The sequence below is a fragment of the Aethalodelphis obliquidens genome, unplaced genomic scaffold (assembly GCF_003676395.1).
Source record: "Aethalodelphis obliquidens isolate GAN/ISIS:26980383/991018 unplaced genomic scaffold, ASM367639v1 scaffold3, whole genome shotgun sequence".
Classification (NCBI taxonomy): Eukaryota; Metazoa; Chordata; class Mammalia; order Artiodactyla; family Delphinidae; genus Aethalodelphis; species Aethalodelphis obliquidens.
The window spans coordinates 33,522,064-33,541,945 of record NW_020837947.1 but is presented as its reverse complement, the minus strand read 5'-3'; the positions used below and the strand labels follow the sequence as shown (position 1 = coordinate 33,541,945).

Below are 19,882 nucleotides of genomic sequence, written 5' to 3'. Positions count from 1 at the left end.
ACCAAAAAATATTAAATTCACTGTCTATATTATTAGCATCTTAGAGGATTTAAAGTTTCCTCTTCTCCACTATCTGGCTTGAATAGTTAGTCTAGGCATTTTTCACTAGTACTTAGACTGTTTATGGAAAATAGAAAGGAAAGAAAATGTCTATTAGAATGTGGAAGGATTCTTTCAGCAGGGATACTGAGAAACTGAAGAAAGATACAGAAAAAAAGAAATCAAGAAAATAACAGAAATTAACCACTTACAGTTAGCATTACAAAATTCCTGTAATTTAGGAAGAAAAGACTCTCCATGGAGACTGAAAAATTGGATCTCTCAGAAAAACATAGTCTGCCACTTTCCTAAATAAAATTTGTTTGATATAGAAATTTTTAAAACCCAATTCCTCAAATCAAATCAAATTTTAAAAACTCACCCAGGACAATCCAAATACAATTGCATTGCATAAAATTAGTATCCTTCTACTAATCAACCCACCAATATTTATTAATTATCTATTACATGCTAAGTATTATGATGGGTGCTACAGGGACTACAACAAAGTAATAAAAATTGGTACCTTTTGTTCAACAAAAACCTTCAGAAAGTTCTAAGTCAGTGAATCACGAATGAAAAAATAATGATAGAAAGGGTTTAATTTAGGCTTTCCAAGAAGTAGAACAATGGGTACAATGGAATGATGTAATGAATGAAAATAAAAAGCACCAGACAATTTAAAGAGAAACGAATTTAGAAGAAGAGAGATTTTGTAGAGGAAGATAAGGTAAAGCAGAGTTGGAGCTAGACATAAGAAAAACTGGAAAGCCTTAGGGACTAGACTCTTCAGCATGAGAACAACGAGGAGTTAATAAAGGTATTTTAACTGGAGAGACCCAAAGTTTTGCTTTAGAAAGATTAATACCAATATAGTGTCAGCACCCATGATTAGGTTAGGAAAAATAGAGATGCAGGGAGTCTACGTGAAACATTACAGAGAACTGAGGTTTAGGTCGCATTATGAAAAGGGCAGTAGCAGAAATAAAAACAATCAGATAAAAACTCATTTTAAAGGAGACATTCAAAGAATTCAGGAACTTGTTAGATGTAGGGGTGACGGCTGGGAAAGAGTAGGAAAAGGAATTCTGTTTTAGGTATGAGTTTAAGGTGATGTACATCAACATGGAAATTTTTAGAAGGCAGCTGGAAAGAGGGCTCAGGGCTCAAGAAAATGTATCAAAACAAAATGCAAATATGAATTAAATACATATACACACATTCAGAGAGAGGGGAGAATGCACATTCATGAGTTCAGCACCAATAAAGATGATCATAAAAAGCCCTACTTCACACCATATATATAATCACTTCCAAGATCCCTAAATACTTAAATTTTAAAGGAAAATCATAAAATGTTTAAAAGAAACACAGACAAAAATAACCTCAGAGTTGGGAAGGGTTTCTTAAAATGTTTTTCTAATCTGTACGTGAAATTTCAATAAAATCATCAACATCAAAGTTAAAATTTTGTCTACACAACTATAACAAAAGTGAAAACTTAAAGCCAAACCTGAAAAAAAACAAGTTATTGTCAAATGATTAATATCCAGACTAAGTAATGTTTACCAATTGATAAGAAACAGATAAAATAGTAGAAAAATGGGCTAATGACATAAAAAGGCACTTGAAGAAAGTCGAAACACAAACATCTGAAAATCTTCTCAACCTCAACAATACTCAGAAAAATTCAGAAAAAGAATTGCAAATTTTGATTACAATTTTACACCCACTCCATGGAAAAGGAAATCTGAAAAATCTAAAAATACCTTTCTGAAAAATCTGAAAATCTAGCAATATCAAGTATAGTTATTTTTTTGATAAGAATATACAATAATAGAAGTGTTTGCACCATGCTGGTTGGAATGCCAATATTCAATCACTTTGGCAAACAACTTAAGGTCATCTTATCAAGTCGAAAATGTATACTCCGTATGACTTTGCCATTTCACAGCAAGAGAAGAGTGTGTACTGCTTTCACAGCAAGAGAAGAGCATGTACCTGCGCACAAAGACAGACGCACAAGAATGTATGCACATGCACAACATTTCTTTGTAACATAGCAACTAGGAAACCCAAGAGCTACCCAAATATCCAGGCAGAAAACTGGATAATTACTTTTAGCATATTCAAAACCAGAATACAATACAGCAGTGAAGAATACAGCTACACAAAAAACATAGATGTTACGGATATTGAATGTTGTGGGGTTGGCAGCAGCAGTTAAGTGGCCCAAGATGCACAGAGCATGATACCATTTATATAGTATCTCAAAAATATTAAAAATTTAATAAAATGTTTAAGTAAGTCAAGGTAAGAAAAAGAAAGTCTGAATGGAAAGAGACTCTCAGAAGGGTCTGGTGATATTACTTCTGTTGATTTATGGGTACATGTACATTTGTTTTACTGTTCTTTGTATCTTGTGCATAATCATATTTTTATAAAATATTTCATTAAACTAAATATTAATAAAATAAAACTGACTAAATATTCAGAACTGCTTACATTTAGAAGAATGAGACAGAAAAAAAGACCAGAAAAGGATAAAGATGAATAAATGTTCAGAGACGTTTAAAAAAAAAAGGATAATATAGGCTTTTAGATTTAAGGAAGAAAAAGAGAGTCCAGGAATGTCAAATGTTACACAGAAGTCAAGGGGAATTGGAACGGGAAACAAATGTTAGAGACATCATCTCAAGACAGTAATTTTCAGATGCATGAAAGAGAGAACAACCAAGCTATAAGGTATGAGAACACCTTGAGAGGAACCTGAGGCAGCAAGTAACAACCACGCTCTGCAGAAGCTGGGCTGTGGAGATAGCTACGCATGGAAGTACAGCACACATTTTTTTCAGCTGGATGAAACTTTGCATGTTTGCAGAGAGAGGGGCAGGCAAGTGGGCACATGGGACATATTGGGGTGGGCCTGGAGAGAGGAACGAAAGACACAGGAGAAAGGAGGTAACTGTAGAGATTATATGTCACTTTTAAATAAATAATATTATAATCTTGGGCATTAAAAAATGATAAGGTAACTATTCCCTAAATGTCTCACTCAACAGTCAGAAAATAGTCAATAGGCTATAAATTACACCTCTGCTACAGAATGGCTTCTTAGTTCAAAGAGTTCAACTTTCTCATCATTCCTTTTAACTCACCACAAGTCCAATCCAACTGAGCACTCCCTAGACTTTTAAAATGGGTCTTATTAAAGGGTATGGCAGAGCATCACTTCTCCCACTCCCCAATTCTCCTAGCTCCTGGTCCAAGGACAAGATTGTCTCCTAAGAGGGACATTGTTTCCGTTGGGACAGGGGTGGTAGATGCTACTGGGCCTCCGGAGCAAGGCTGAAGGCAGAGAGGGGTGAGGGAATCCAGAGTCTAGGAAGAGTCAAGAGTCTCTGGGAATGACCCAAACAGTAGGGAAGTGTCAGAGACCAGATGCAGAAGCCCTGGTCTATAAGGGAGGCTCTTGGACCCTTCACAAAACAACAGCTATACAGGGATGCAGGGAGCTGCTCTGTAAAACAGCTTGAACCTCCTCCCACTGCAGGCACCGCCTCCAGACTCTTTTACATCAGAAGGTGTAATTAACTTCTCATGGCCCTAACTGTTTTGTATTGCTGAAGGAGAGAACGTGGTAACACTTAGAAATTAAAGCAATTTTGTGTTGTGATAAAAAGCCCAAGTGTCTCTCTTAATGCATATGATTCCCTCCAAATTAAAATATTCATCATTTTAGTAAATTTCTCCTTCTCCTCAAAGTTAACAAACACCATTTTTATAGAAAACTTCCCATTTGATACTAATTCACCCCCTCCAGGCAATATGATCACAAATCATGGTTTAAGTAATCTCCCTAACCACTGTCGTTTTAGTAGTGGCAATGAGATTGAAAAAATAAAATAAAAAGTTCCATTCTCTGCTTCTACAAACCAGTGTCATCCATTTATGTGACAGCTAATCGGAGATGCAAAAGTGATGGACGAGGAACAACGCTTTCTTTTTCTTTCTTTTTTTTAAAGTTAAGTGTGCTATCCCCTGTCTTGACTTAACAAGCACTATCCTCTACTAAGTTAGTTATACTCTTTATAGGCTTTTACTTGAAGAACAGGGGAAATGGATTGTGCCTGTCCTTCTGATTCCCAGTTAGCACATAAGGTAGCTGACAGATAAAAGATCTCACCGGGTGTAAAGATGATTTGTTAGGAAGGTTTACGTTTCTGAAGTGAGAAGAATGTTTCTGCAACGTGAGCGCTCTCTGAACTAGAGTGGGGTTCAAGGCTGAAATTCAATTCAGGGCATAACCTCTTGACAAGGTAGCCCACTGACTTTAAGGTAGTAGAGTGATAACTAAGAAGCAGTGGATAACTTTGCCTCCTCTATTACTTGCTTGACTTTCTTCCAAAAAGAACCCTGACCAAGGAAAATCCAAAAACAAACTCATTTAAAACTTCTGTGCCTTGGGACTTCCCTGGTGGCGCAGTGGTGAAGACTCCACGTTCCCAATGCAGGGGGCCCGGGTTCTATCCCTGGTCAGGGAATAGATCCCAACATGCATGCCAAAACTAAGAGTTCCCACGTCACAAGTGGGAAGCCTGACTGCTGCAATTAAGGAGCCAGCAAGCCGCAACTAAGGAGCCAGCGAGCCACAACTAAGACCCAGTGCAATCAAATAAATAAATAAATAATTTTTAAAATAAGTAAATAAAAAAAAATGAAACTTCTGTGCCTTATAACTCAGGCCCTTGACTCAATAACTCAGCTGGCTCCAAACTGAGAAATAAACAGCAATGAAAAAAAGCAGAAAGGACCTTTCACTGCATCACAAAGCCAGCACACTGACAATTCTCAGGGGCTAGCAACTCTGAAAAAGGAAATCTCAACGTGAACAAGGAGCTTCCAGCCGCCAATCAATAGGGCACTCCTGGTTGTATAGTGAGCGAATGCCATTTACTAACTGGGTTGTATTAAAACCAGCAGGCCCGCTTATGAACAGCAAGCCACTTTATTTTCCAGAGATCTTGGGTCATAGCATGCCCTTTTACGGCACAAGGAAACTTACTTTGTTGGCATATGTGACACAGAACTTGTCCAACTTGGAACCACTGGTACATAAAGCAAATAAAGGATTAGAAGCCACCCACTGTAGGAGATTAAGGACTTAACGGCCAGATGGAGAAGCACATCACCTGGACAGCCTTCATCCTTTATAATAAAGGAAAGTTCCCCTGCAATCCCAGTGGAAAGAATAAGCTTAAATGAACAAAATTTAGCAATTCTGTTGACAAAGGCAGAATCCTTGAATAGACATTTTTTTTCAAATGTGAGTTTGTCTGCCAAAATCTGATTACCTTTCATAATAAATAAATTTCTACCTAGCAGAAAGGGAACTAAATAACAAAAATATGCCTTGCCCCCCACAGGTCTTCATGCAAAAATGTCGAACATCACAACTTCAAGAGTCTGATTTGAACACATGGAGCTTGAATAATAGCAGTGTGGGGATAACCAGCAAATGCTGAGCTACGGTCCACCTTTGATCTGCTGAGCTTAGCCTTAAAAAGAATGACTTTTTAAAATCATCACTGTCATCATGCTGCTCTGCTGATTAGACTTTTCTGAGTGGTCCACAAACAGTTAGGAGTCAAATTAACAAACCAATCTCACCACCTGGATTTGGAAACTTCTGAATAATAGGGTCCAACCGATTCAACATCATCTGTCACTCCTCTTCATGTCAAAACCCTCCACTTCAGCCAGACCAGTGTGGCTGTCCCTTCACACAATATGATCATTCTCATTTCTGACAGCAGAGGGCGCTATCTATGGCTTGCAATGAGGAAACCTAAACCCCTTTTTACTCCTGCTTTTGCATACGCAGATCCCACTCCATTTTTGTCTGACCACAGGGCCTGTGTGTTGCTTCCTTCTTGGAGCTCCTTTAATAGCATTGTTTTCTTCACTCCTTTGGCCATTTAATTAAATAACAATACAAGACCGCCAATATGGAAGTTTCATCTCCCTCAGAAGATTTTTTTCCCCATTGTTTTATTATGGCATTTTCAAATATATATAAAATTAGAGATAACTGTATAACAGAACCCCATTTAACCATCACCTACCACCAAACTTGTCAACACATGGCCAGTTTCCTGACTGGACTCTATATTCCCTAAAGAAAGGTATGAAATTGTTTTCATACTTGTTTGTTTTCTTCCAGAGCCTAGATTAGTGCCAAGCATGTAGTAACAACTCAATAAATACTTGGTTATGGAAAGGAACTGAAATCCAATCCACTAAAGTTCTGAGCTGGCCCTTAAGTGTTCAGCTTACTTCATCCAATCAATTCTTGACAGACAAACAGTAAAAATATTCAATGTTTTTAAAGAAATATTAGCAAATAATAATAAGGAAAAACTTCCTGAGATACTGCATGGAAGTGAAATAACTATAACCTTACCCTTATCCCATCACTTAATATTTAATCAGCAAATCAAATTTTCTTTTGAGACAGAGACTGAAAAATCATTATCAATAAACAAACAGACAACCTGATACATAAGAGAGGAACTAGAATTTACCTTTAGGGGACCTAACTCAATTCTACTAGCAACATGACCTTAAACAAGTCACTTATCCTCTCTCAGTCCTTATCTCTAAAATAAAAATAGTTCTCCTTTTCCTAATGACCTCAAAATGCTACTGTGAAGATGAATTTTTTTTTTTTTAATTTGTCAAACTGCTTTCAAAATACAAAGCACCACATAAATATTAACACTGTCTTTATGGCACACCCAGTCCCTTTTCAAAGAGGTTCTATAATCCACTTGGGGGCACAAAACATAAAACTCTCTGAAATATTACAAGCTAAATGTCTAAATAGCAATGTAAGCAATACAGATATAAGGAGAAGTGAAGTGACTAACAAATGCTTCATGGTAGAAGTGGGCATAACGTTGGGTCTTAAAGGATTAATAGAACCTGGGCGACGCAAAGAAAGAAACAAAGGCATTTTAGAAGGTATATATATAGTATATAATATATATTATATAATACTTATATATAAGGTATACATATTATATATAAGGTACATAGTATACATATTTATATATTAAGGTATATATATATATAAACATGATATATATATATATATATATATATATATATATATATATATCATGTTTACATTCACATACACACGCAAAGTGCCCAAAGAACAATTAGAGCATCTCGCAGTTTGACTAAAGCAGAGGGTGCCTGTAAAAAAATAATGGAAAGAGATTGGAGCAGTTGACTGAGGCTAAATTATGAAGGACCTCAAATGAAGGCTAAACATTTTGACTTTAAAGGAAACACTGGCAAACTCTGAGGAGGTCAATATCAGCAAAACAGCATCCCCCCAAAAGTAACTGATTTATAATAGAACTGAAGGCAAGGGAAACAGGGAACTGTTACCATTAAGAGGGGACACAAGCAGAGCTATGACTGGAGAGTAAGCAGTGAAAAGACTAAAGAAGAATATATATTTGGAACATTTCCAAGATGAGACCAAAAATGAGTAAATAGAATCCCTTTATAAAAATCTTTTTAGAAGTGTTGAAAGTCTTTCCTTGGATGACAAAGCTCCAATAACTAGAACCTGCCCGTCTCATCCTAGAAAAGGTCTCCTTTGACCACTCCTCCACCTGTCCTCTGTCCCTCCACGATGCCAATCTCCCCAAATTTAGGGCCTTGAATTAGCTGTCTGCTCTGTTTCTGCTGCATTTCCCTGATCTTTGTGTGCCTGGGTCCCTTTTGCCATTCAGCTGTCCAGGTGAAAATCACTTTCTCCAATAGTTTTTCCTGAACCACCTGGTCCAAGATCGTTTCCAGAACTCTAATTCTCACATTATTCTATTTTAATTTTTTAGCACTTATTGCATTCTGATATTTTGCTCATTTATTTATCTATCTGTTTCCCCCCCACTCCCACCCCTAGAGTAGAACTCCTGGGAGAATAGGAACCTTGAGATTTATTCAGAACTGTATATCCCCAGCAGCCAGAATAGTGCTTGGCATAGATTAGGTTGCTTTGATAAATACTTGCGAAAGGGATAAATTAATGAGTGATTCATAGTGACATACAGAGAGAAAGTCAATGTTGTTGTTGCTATTCCAGGGCCCCTACCTTCTTCAGGCTTGGATATTCTACTTCCCCAACATGTTGTGACAGAATCCCAAATCTTTTCAATTCTATCTCTTTTTCACTTTGCTAGCTTTAGTTGGTACCTTTCATTTGTAAATAAGAGCTTTAAAGAGAATACTTTGAGGGTTTCCCTGGTGGCGCCGTGGTTGAGAGTCCACCTGCCGATGCAGGGGACACGGGTTCATGCCCCAGTCCGGGAAGATCCCACATGCCGCGGAGCAGCTGGGCCCGTGAGCCATGGCCGCTGAGCCTGTGCGTCTGGAGCCTGTGCTATGCACCGGGAGAGGCCACAACAGTGAGAGGCCTGCGTACCACCAAAAAAAAAAAAAAAAAAAAAAAGAGAATACTTTGAGGCTTTCATTACCTCATAAAACACATGTATAATTAGTAGACTAGCTATCATCCCATATTGTAGGGACTGAAACTCAAAAGGTCACACAAAAGAGTCACTCAGTGAACAAGGACGTGATGATCAATGGACCTGGGATTGATCACAGACCAAAAGCCTTCTAATTTAAACCTTTACCCAATATATAAAATGACCTCAACTTTATTCTCTACCAACATAAAAAAATGAGACCATCTACTTCTACTTCTCATGCAGCATATCACAAAACCTAATGTTATAGACATACTCAAAAAATAGTTATTTGGTTATGTATTTATTTGTTTGCTTGTAACTACCCCTCCCCAAAGGAAGTGGGTGGATAATACGAGGGGAAAACATAAAAGAAAAAGAAAACAAACAGAAACCAAAACAAAAACAGGACAGAAATTCACTCTGATATTTATGGGGCTAAACTGACTTCATTCTTTCGTAAGTTTAACATACTGAATTTCACAACCAAACCAAAAGTGTCCTTTAATAAATATTAACCCAGAGAATCGCTGTATCTGTTCCCAGGCATTATATTTGTGCTGCTTTTGCAAAACTCCAGGATCTAAAGATGTTTAAGTTTGAACCAATCTTTGATCTCTAGGTGCTAGAAATTTTCCATTCTCTATTACTTTATTGAATTATTACTTGGTATAAATTTATGGCTATACACCTTATTTTTTTATTTTTGACAATATTTTATTAAATACATAAAATAATTTTAATCAATATATAGGGTAATACAAAATAACTCACTCAAAAATTTAAATTCCTGGGGCTTCCCTGGTGGCGCAGTGGTTGAGAATCTGCCTGCTAATGCAGGGGACACGGGTTCGAGCCCTGGTCTGGGAAGATCCCACATGCCACGGAACAACTGGGCCTGTGAGCCATAACTACTGAGCCTGCACGTCTGGAGCCTGTGCTCCGCAACAAGAGAGGCCCCGATAGTGAGAGGCCCGTGCACCGCGATGAAGAGTGGCCCCCGCTTGCCACAACTAGAGAAAGCCCTCGCACAGAAACGAAGACCCAACACAGCCCTAAATAAATTTAAAAATAAATTTTAAAAAAATTAAAATTCCTCAAATTAAGTTAACTCAGTCAATAAATGTATTTGTTTATAATCTGGGTGTCCAGTCATATAGATGTTTTTAAAATATAAGAATGTAAATATAATGTATACATCTTATTTTTAAGCATAAAATGAGAATTGATTTACTGCTTCCAGAAAGCTGAGAAGAATGATTTTTTTCAAAGATCATTCAAAGAATATTAAGGATCTAAATCTCATCAAGGAATTCCAGTGGTGTGCGCAGTGGTTATTTATGTAACTAAATGCAGAAATAACATGTAGCAGCTAGTTTTATAATGACAGCTTTAAAAATACCTTTTGAAAATCAAAACAGCTAAAATTAACCATAACGTCCACTAGATTACATAAGTGGATGTTTTAATTTACAGTGTCCAAAGTTTGCTTTCCTTTAAATTCCAACTTTTATTACTAACAACAGAATAATCAAAAGGAATAGTACAAATATGTCTGACATTTCCTTTATATTTCCTCCCTACCATACTCTTTCAATTGAAAAGCTTACGCTAAAATAGATAATTACAACCTTTCCTTTTTCCATTATGTTCTAAGAATGGAAACTGAAATCACCACAGCAGAAAAGTTAAATTTTAGATAAAAACATAATGTCACCCAGCTTAGTTTTGTTTTTCCCTTGAGGAAGCGATATTTTGTTACACACCACGTACAACCTAAAATAAAGAAAAATCAGTCTTTGACATGGAAATGGACAAAGAGGTCGCATAGAAATTTAGATTGTACAGAAAATTAAAAGCCCCTGGCGGGGGCGGGGGGGAGAATTCCAATTAACCATTAAAGTCAGCAGACAAAAATCACTGAACAAGGAATTGATTTTAAATTGTTATCTACATTTTTCTCATTGATATGGTATTGCATTAATAAATGGTACAGCATTGTCAGATTAAACGGATTAGAAGGAAATGGTTCTTACGTTTTTGTGTGTTTGGCTAGGAATCCTACCCCAGTAGTATACATTTTTTTTTTCATCTTGGTATATGAAGACCAGCCCATTAATGTATGTAATTAATGGATACTGAGGTATGGAAAACAAGGAATTAGTAGTGTGTTAATTTGGATTCAACAAGCTGGGCTGAACGCAAGTGAGTGAGCAAGCGAGGTACGGGCATCTCTTCCACTCTTTGGAGCATCTGTCTTCCCCAGTCCCCTTGGATGAAATAAACTCCTAAGAAAAAGTCATAAGCTGAACAAACACTGCCTAACTCTGCTTACTGCTCATTATTTTTCAATCTGCTATTAAAAGGGAAGTGCATTAATTTCATGGAAATATTTCTCAAAAGAATTAGTGAAGGGGGGCTTCCCTGGTGGCAGAGTGGTGGAGAGTCTGCCTGCCGATTCAGGGGACATGGGTTCGTGCCCCGGTCTGGGAAGATCCCACATGCCGCGGAGCGGCTAGGCCCGTGTGCCATGGCCGCTGAGCCTGCGCGTCCGGAGCCTGTGCTCCGCAACGGGAGAGGCCACAACAGTGAGAGGCCCGCGTACCGCAAAAAAAAAAAAAAAAAAAGAATTAGTGAAGGGACACTTGACAGCTCCTGCTACACTAAATGAAAACAGGTATGATTTAGTAGAATAACAACAGACTTCTGTCATCTGCTTGCAATAATTACTGTGTTAACAGGACTCTTTTTTTCATTCGTTTACATTTGTTTACACACTGTAAGTTTCATCAATGAATCAATGCAAACAGAGTCCAAAGGAACTTTTGTTTTATAATAAAAGCAAATCACAGTCGGGAAACAGAGAGAAGTCATCCTCATAGGATCATAAGTTTTAAGAAAACAATGACCATAATAACGTGAAAGTTTTTTCAATCCTATTTGGAGTACTTTAAATGAAACAAATAAGGAAACATTAAGAGTAAAAATGAGCAGCAAAAAGCTGTTTTGTTAACAGCCTATCAAACAGAAGGTATGGTGCCAGTGTAAAAATGAGCCAAAATGCCCATGTTAGGCAATTACTGTTACCAGAACTAAAATAAGCCTACTTAGTTGTGAAGTTAGTTAACTTCAGATGTCACTGATACGGCTAAATTCCAAAATTTTAAAAGCAAGGTTAAATTAGTCAAGAGGAAAAGGGGAATAATTTCAACCACTTAAGAACCAGCAACTTGGTCCATGTATGAAGATAAGAAACAGTCACTTAGCACTTGATCAAATATTAAAACAAAGTAAAGATGACATATATGGAAGTATCCAGTTCAGTGTCTTATGCATGGTAGACACTCAACAAATTATCCTTCCTTCCTTTCCTTCTACTCCCTTCAGTCATTGACGCATTCTATTACAGTCCTATTTACATTTTCAGGTATATAGCTTTGTCTTCTCCCTGCAACTGGACTGAAAAATATTAATTGTTTCATTCACAGATAGATACGTATACTTTTAATTCTGCCATATGTCTCACATGTGCTATCTACAAACATGTGTTGAGAGGTGGGATTGACTGAAAGGTCAACAAAGATGTGACATGATATATTAGGATGCTTTGGGCTGCATAGGAGAATAGCTTTGAAAGTTATTATTGTTATTGCTATTGTTGCTGGTGTTATTATTTTGTCTGAGAGTAGAACCCTGGCTCCTTCCATACTTTCCTCTGTTACCCTCAGTTATCTTCTTCCTCAGAGTTACAAAATAACTGCCATAGTGCCAAGCATCATGTTCTCATGCAACAACATGTATCTCTTTTTTAATTAGGGAATAACACCTTTCCCAGAAGTCTCCCAGCTGACTTTCCATCATAACTCATTGGCCAGAGCTGGTCACATGACTACTGCTACCTGCAAAGTAAGTTGGGAAAGTAAGTAAGGTGGGAGGGTACCTAGCCAACGTGGAAAGAAGTGAGTAGAATGACTATTCAACAGGAAATTAATAATATCTGCAATATTGTCATACAAGATAATGAGCCAGAGTCATTTATAATGGTTACAAATGAAGTTACAGCTGTAAGATATACCTAGTGGTATACACTGAATTGTGTCCGCTCCCACCAAATTCATGTGTTGAAGTCCTAATCACTAATGTGACTGTATTTGGAGATTGGGCCTGTAGGGGGTAATTAAGGTTAAGTGAGGTCAAAAGTGTGGGACCCTAATCCAATAGGCCTGGTGCCCTTATAAGAAAAGGATGAGACACCAGAGCTCTCTCTGTTCATTATGTGAGGACACAGGGAGAAGGTGGCCTTCTGCAAGCCAGAAAGAGAGCTCTCGCCAGGGAACAAATAGACCAACTCTTTGATCTTTGGCCTTCACACCATGAGAGAAATAAATTTCTGTTGTTTAAGCCACTCAGTCTATAGTATTTTGTTATGACAGCTCAAGCAGACTAGGAAAGAAAATCCATCTACAAAAGAAAAATCTTGCCACCCTCCTCTCTTCAGTGGGGCTCTACATGGTTGGATGAAGAGCAGTAAAAATTGGGAGCATTCCAAGAGCTATGGCACAGGAGTGATATCCTCTTTCCTCACTCTTTGCATGGATGGTTCATGAGCATGCTCTAACTTCAGCTCCATCCTTCGAGATCAATCTTTTAGAGACTTTTTATTTAAGTAAACAGTCATTTGGTTTAAATCCCAATCTTCTTGGATCCAAAGCAGTAGTATCTCTGGAGTGTAACAAACATTCCATTGCCAAAATATCAGTGCAATGCATGTTAACATAAACTTTTAAAAAGGAGACAAAAACAAAAGACCCCATGCTTGTCCAGTTCTTACATTTTTTTAAACCAGTGAAAAATGTTAAGAAGAAAATGGGTGGCAAAAGTTCAGCATTTATTTCTCAGTGAATTAGGAGGTGAAGAAAAAAAAAAAGGCATATTCAGCTGTATTATCACTTTCCAATTTCAGGCCAAACCCCTGTAGTTTTCATCACGCAACGTTTTTGTGATTAATGATGTGCACCCAGTTAATGGAAACCAGCAGGTTAGGTTTCCACTAATAGTTTTGGAAGTTATGTCTGCCTGCCTCATTTGGTAACAACCTCACTGTTCAGTAAGAAACTAATGGATTTAATCCAAGAGCAGAATTTTAGTTTTACACATACGAGACAGGTCAGATTTCCAGAGTGGAGAAAATAACACTTTTAGAGGTATGCTGATCTTCAGTTGAAATTTAACACTGAGATAATAACTCATAATGTTTGGGTTGCTGTTTTTTTTTTTCTTTTTACTTCTGTTTAGAGCAATTAAAAAATTTACAGTACTTACTTAAGGCCTATAAAAACAGGAAGAATTAGCAACTTGTAACCAAGGCAAATAAAATACATGTAATATGATACTTTCTATAATTAGTATACTGAGCTAAAAAGATATCTATTGCTTCTGAAGACACAGGTGAGAAACAGTTCCTTATATATTAGTTGTATCACTGCAATGCTTATGTCATAAATGTAATTTACATTTGCTTGTTGTGTTTCACTATAGAAAGTGTCCATTCCAAATAATGGTGGTTTAACAAAAACAATGAGGTACGGTGGAAAGCAAACTAATCTAGGAATAGAGAAATCAAGCAACAAGAATTATAGTCCCATTTCTGCCTCAAATTACTTTGGAAACAAGTCTTTTGTTTTCATTTTCCCCACTACATTTTAGATCTGCCCCTCTTAAGTCATTTAATAATGCTACATTGTTTCAAAGTTTTATCTACATATATCTCACCTTCCCATCTGGACTAGGCTCCTTAAAGGCAGACCCTACATCTGATTTACATTTTTATCTTCTACAGGGCCAAGCTAGACTGTAAGCTTCAAGAGAAGGACTTTACCTGTATATCCCCAGAGGTTAGCATGGTGTGACCTCATGCTAATAATGTGCCAAAAAATCAGATGTTTTAATAAACAAAAAACCTAAGAAAAAGAGAGTAGGGATGGGGAGGAATGAATAGGTGGAACACACAAGACTTTTAGGGCAGTAAAAATACTCTGATTCTGTAATGATGAATACATGTCATTATACATTTGTCTAAACTCTTAGAATGTACAACACCAAGAGTGAACCCTAAAATTAACTACAGACTTTGAGTGATTATGATGTGTCAAGATAGGTTCATCTATTGTACCAAATAGAGGTTCTTCTGTTGTACCTCTCTGGTGGGAGATGTTGATAATGGGGGCAGCTATATATGTGTGGGAACTGGGGGTATATGGGGAAATCTCTGTACCTTCCTCTCGAATTTGCTGTGAACCTAAAACTGCTCTAAAAAAAACCTGTGTTCAAAAAGAAAAGAATAGCATGCTTTCACAATAGAAGAAAATGCTGAGCACTTATTAAATCCAATAGAGTTCACAATCTTTTTGTTTACTCATCATAACGTCAACCTAATTTATGGTAAACCTCTACTATGTGTCAGATACTTTTCTAAACACTGTGTATTAATTCAGTACTTAGAACAACCCAGTGAGGTAGGTACTGTTGTGATCCTCATTTTTCAGATGAGGAAACTGCAGTCAAAGAGATTAAGGAATATTCCCCAGGCTGCACATCTGCTAAATAGTAGAGTCAACATTTGCCCAGGAAGGGCTGGTCCCAGAGACAAGGACCCTTATCCTGATCTTCCAGGTAACCAAAATTCATTATTCAGAAAATCATTTTTGCCTTCATTTCACAATTTCATGTATTTTTTTTTCAAATCAGAGGTTAAGTTTCTTGGGGTTAAAAACTGGCATCTCCTCATTATTGAATAGTCCACAGCTTAAGTAATTAAATTACCACATCAATCTTCTCTTTAGTCATCTGCTAAGATGGAATCTCTGGGAAGGGAAAATCACACCAAAGGTGTGCTATATCTTTTTCAGATATTTAGTTCAACAGGAAAATGGAAAAGAGAAGAGTTACTTGTAAGGAGTATTTTGTTTTCACTCCCAGGATCACGGTTTTTATACAAAAGTTATCCTATACTAATTAAAGGTAGGAGCTCTCTCAGCCTATTTTCTTTTTGATTGCTTCTGTTGTTATTGCTAAAGTTGGGTGAAAAGGGGTTGTACCAAAGGGGTGGTCAGATAAGGAATGGCTCAAGCAAAGAAGAGAAAGGAGTCTTCACTAGACACACAAAAGAAAAATAAGAAGTTAAAAAACAAGGTTAAAGAACAAGTTTGAAGAGTGTAAGACCTCTGGAGAAGAGAAGCTGAGTAAACTGTGGAACCAAGGAGAACAATTTCTATGAATATCATAACTCTATTTAATCTAGAGTCTGAGAACATTAAAAATATGCAGTGTTTCTTTAAGAATGAAAGAGTAGGCTTATAACATGGCACATTGCAATGGCTATATTTTAATTTTTAAAAATCCATAAAGAGTCTGCATTAAGCAATAGTCAAAAGTTTTTCATGCTATTTCCTAATAGCAAAAATGCTACATTAATATAGTTGTTTCTAATTAACTGATATACAGATACCACTAGGTATCTAAATGACAAAATCGATGAAAACATCAATCAAGTAATTTATTGAGCACTAAGCACATGAATAAAAAATATTCTGCTCTGTTATTTGCTCTCATTGATTGTTAAGTTTTGCAAGTTAAGGAAAAGGATGTGGAAGCAAAGTAATCACTTAAGAAATGACCTATTGCTCAAATTTCAGTCTGCAACAAAGAGACATTTACCCACAGGTTCTATGTATTTAGCAATCATTTTCTCGAACAAAAGATTTCCAAAATGATCTCACTAGCCAGGCTGAAACTTGCACAGGTTCCTTTTGCACTGTTTGCTTTAAAATACCACAGGTACAAGTAACCTAGGCAGCTGTGTCATGCAAAATGAGACTGAACAAAGAAGCGTTCATCCAGCTCTTGGTACTATAACTCAACATTAAAATTAACATTCCAGAAATCTGTGCCGTAAGAAAATGTTATTGGGGGGGTGAGGGAGGGATGGACTGGGAGTCCGAGGTTAGCAGATGCAAACTATTACATGTAGAATGGATAAACAAGGTTCTAATGCATATAGCACAGGGAACTATATTCAATATCCTGTGACAAACAATAATGGAACAGAATATAAAAAAGAATGTATATATGTATATATAACTGAATCACTTTGCTGTACAGCAGAAATTAACACAACATTGTAAATCAACTATACTTCAATAAAAAATAATAAAATAAAATAGAAACTACAATTTGGTAAAAAAAGAAAATGTTATTAATATCAGTGATTCAAAGATAGATCTTAGCAAAAAAATAGGAAAAAGTAATTACATGTATGCCATTTCTTAGTTACAAAGGATCAGCCGTATGATACCACAGATACGTTATTTGCTGGATTTATCAAAATCTACTTCTATAGGTTTTATTTTCAAAGATGCAACTAACAATTTGATTCTTTAATGTACCATCTATGCAGGTAGCAAACAACAAACAGGGTTGAATATATGCAACCTTACTCCAGAACCCAAATTTTTAATAATTTTGCTAGATTTGTTATCTGAGCTTTAATTTAGTTTAAGGAGGCTGAATCTGTGGACAGTTTTATTTTGCTGAATCAGAGCTTTTTCTTTTTAGTGTTATGTTAAGCTCCAATAGCAGATTCTAAAGAAATCAGTATGATGATAATGTGCTGTAAGGGTGACCCAGCAATGACAGTTATCAACCCACTGTTGTCATAGATGCGCCCGTTAATCTTGCTTCAGTGCTTTAGCATTAGTTTCACACACCTCCACCCACTCACCTACCACATAAGCAGCCCGCCCAGAGCTATGCACCCTGAAGAAGCAGATGGCTCTCCAGGACTGAAGAGAAACATCTTTCTGTTCAGGAATAATGGAATCAACTAGTACCTAATAAAAATCCATTGAAATCTTCATAGACACATAACCCTGAATGGAGAACCTTACCTGTATGAAGTAAGAGACTTCTAATAAAATAAAAAATCAACTCAAAACAAAGCAATTAAAAGAATGCATTGATTTCCTCTCCCCTCTTCCCAGGAATAAAGATAAGCCTAACATGCTTTTTTAAAAAGCAGAAATAAAACTATTAGCTTATAAATTACTCACCGACAATAATAAAAAATATACCTTTACATAAACTCATTCCCATTAGGTTCTATAATAAGCTACGAACAGGCAAATCTTTTAAAAGTTTAAATTTCAAGATCTAACACAGAAGTGAACTTTCAGAAGAGGTAACTTTCTGTTACCAGGTCCTGAACCTTACAATGAAGATTACTGAACAACTTTCCAAACTGGTAAATGGACTTCTTTGGTTCAACCATATAAACTCAGTCACACAAATCACAATGTAGGTATTGACACTATTCATTGTCTGGTTTACTCATAATTAAATCAAACGTTTCTGAGGGGGGAAAAAGATCCAAAGACATGTGGACAACTTTTTTTGTTGCTTGCTTATTTTTTTTTATAGTTGGGGCTGGAGAAGCCATGATAGGCCATGTAAGGGAGACTTATGAGTAATAATAAGTAATTAGAGGCAGTCAAGTGGCAGTGGGATGGAATGAAGCATTCACTTCATCACTAGAATGAAGACTCTAAACTCTTACTGAAATTCTTCAGTGCTACCTTTAAGTCAAAACTGTCCCCCACTCAATTCTTGGTGAGGTTTTGTTTGCCTATTTTTATACTCCATGTAATTGACAAAAATATTTTTAAATTACTGAAAATGCCTCCCCCTTAGATAACATATTTCATGAAACACTATTTCATGTTATTTTTCAAATGTTATCTTCAAGAAGCCAGTAAACCAATCCAGTCTGAATCGTACACTCAACTCAAAAAGCCTATTTCTTCCTGAACAGAGACATAGAAATATATCTGTCAATAAGCAGCTCTTTGCCAAACAACCAACAAATTTTGTACCTAAACTACATTTTTCCATATGTTGAAATATTTTCCCTACTTTGAAGATTTTGTGCCAATGTAGTCAAACATTTCCTCAAGCATAACACTGGAGGAGAGCTAAAGAAACAATCTCTCATTCCTACGGGGCTAGTATTTACCTCTAAGTATTACATACACAGTGAGATCCAATGACATCAAAGCATGAACCAGAAAAGAACAGGTGATTACCTGATATTCATTGGGCCAAAAGGTGCTCACTGCTAGCTCAGCCCGAAGCCAGTCTCTACCCGTGAATCCAGTCACATTCCATATTGGATTGGCAAGAGGTCCTTTATTCACCCTAACCAATATGTTCAAAGTGCCAGGATTCAACCCTTTCTGGCTGTATAATAGGTAACTAAAGTCGATACAGTGAGTGTCGTTCTCCTTCATTGTAGGCAGCTGAAGTCTGGCTTTTTCTCCAGGGTCATGATCTGAAGAATCCACTATCATATAGGAACCTGAAATGACATTACATAAAATAAAGCTAAATAGATATATAAGCAAAAGGGGAAATATAATAATAGAAAGAAAGCTAAAATACTAATCTATTCTGAGTATCAAATTTAATTTTAAAAGACTATCTTCCAGAACAGAGGTATAAAAAGGTATCAAACAAGTAGGTAGATGAATTGAATTTATAGTGGGTAACAGACATTGTTCAAAGTACATAACATGTACAAATTCATTTACTCTTCACAACATGTTATTATTCCTATTTTACAAATTAGGAAATTGAGGCACAATTAGTAACTTATTCTAAGTCAAAAAGACCATGTAGAGCCTGGTTCAAGTCCAGATCCCACTCTAAATAATCTCTAGTCTTGCTAAACAAAGGTCTTTTATCAAACAAACAAAATAAATAAACAAACAAAAGAAATATGTTATTGGCCTGGTTTACATAGGGAGTGTATTTTTCCTTTTCCCCATTCATAATACTAATGTAGAGAGGGGCTAAGAGTGCAGGCACTGGAATCATTTCTGATTTCAGATCCCAAGATTATCATTTATGCAAGTTGTGTGACCTTCTGCAATGTACTAGAGCTCTGGACTTGTTCGGGGAATATGGATACTTCGCAGTGTAAGTGTGAGGACTGAAGTTTAACATGCCAAAACTTCTAGAGCTGAGACTCTGACACACAGTAGATTCACCTACTTGAAGTCTCCTCCTAACCTGTCAGCTAATCACCATTGCTATTGTCCCCAATTCAGTAATAGTCCCTAAGCTCTTCTAGAGCTGCAAGAAATCTGGTTTGAAAATCACTAATCTACTCCACTACCTTTGGCTTAAACATTCATTGGTAATCTATCATGAGGAGGCAAAGAACATAAAGTCTCAACCTCCCAATT

At 36.7% G+C, this 19,882-nt stretch overlaps 1 protein-coding gene across 2 annotated transcripts in view; it reads right to left on the bottom strand.

Moving 5' to 3' along the window:
* The window catches only part of PTPRK (protein tyrosine phosphatase receptor type K), a 569,502-nt gene that overhangs the window by 338,735 nt on the left and 210,885 nt on the right, over nucleotides 1–19,882 (bottom strand). For both annotated transcript variants that reach the window (XM_027086803.1, XM_027086811.1), the window contains exon 3: nucleotides 18,722–18,993. In XM_027086803.1, the coding sequence (XP_026942604.1) occupies nucleotides 18,722–18,993 (272 nt within the window). The remainder of the gene's footprint in view (nucleotides 1–18,721; nucleotides 18,994–19,882) is intronic.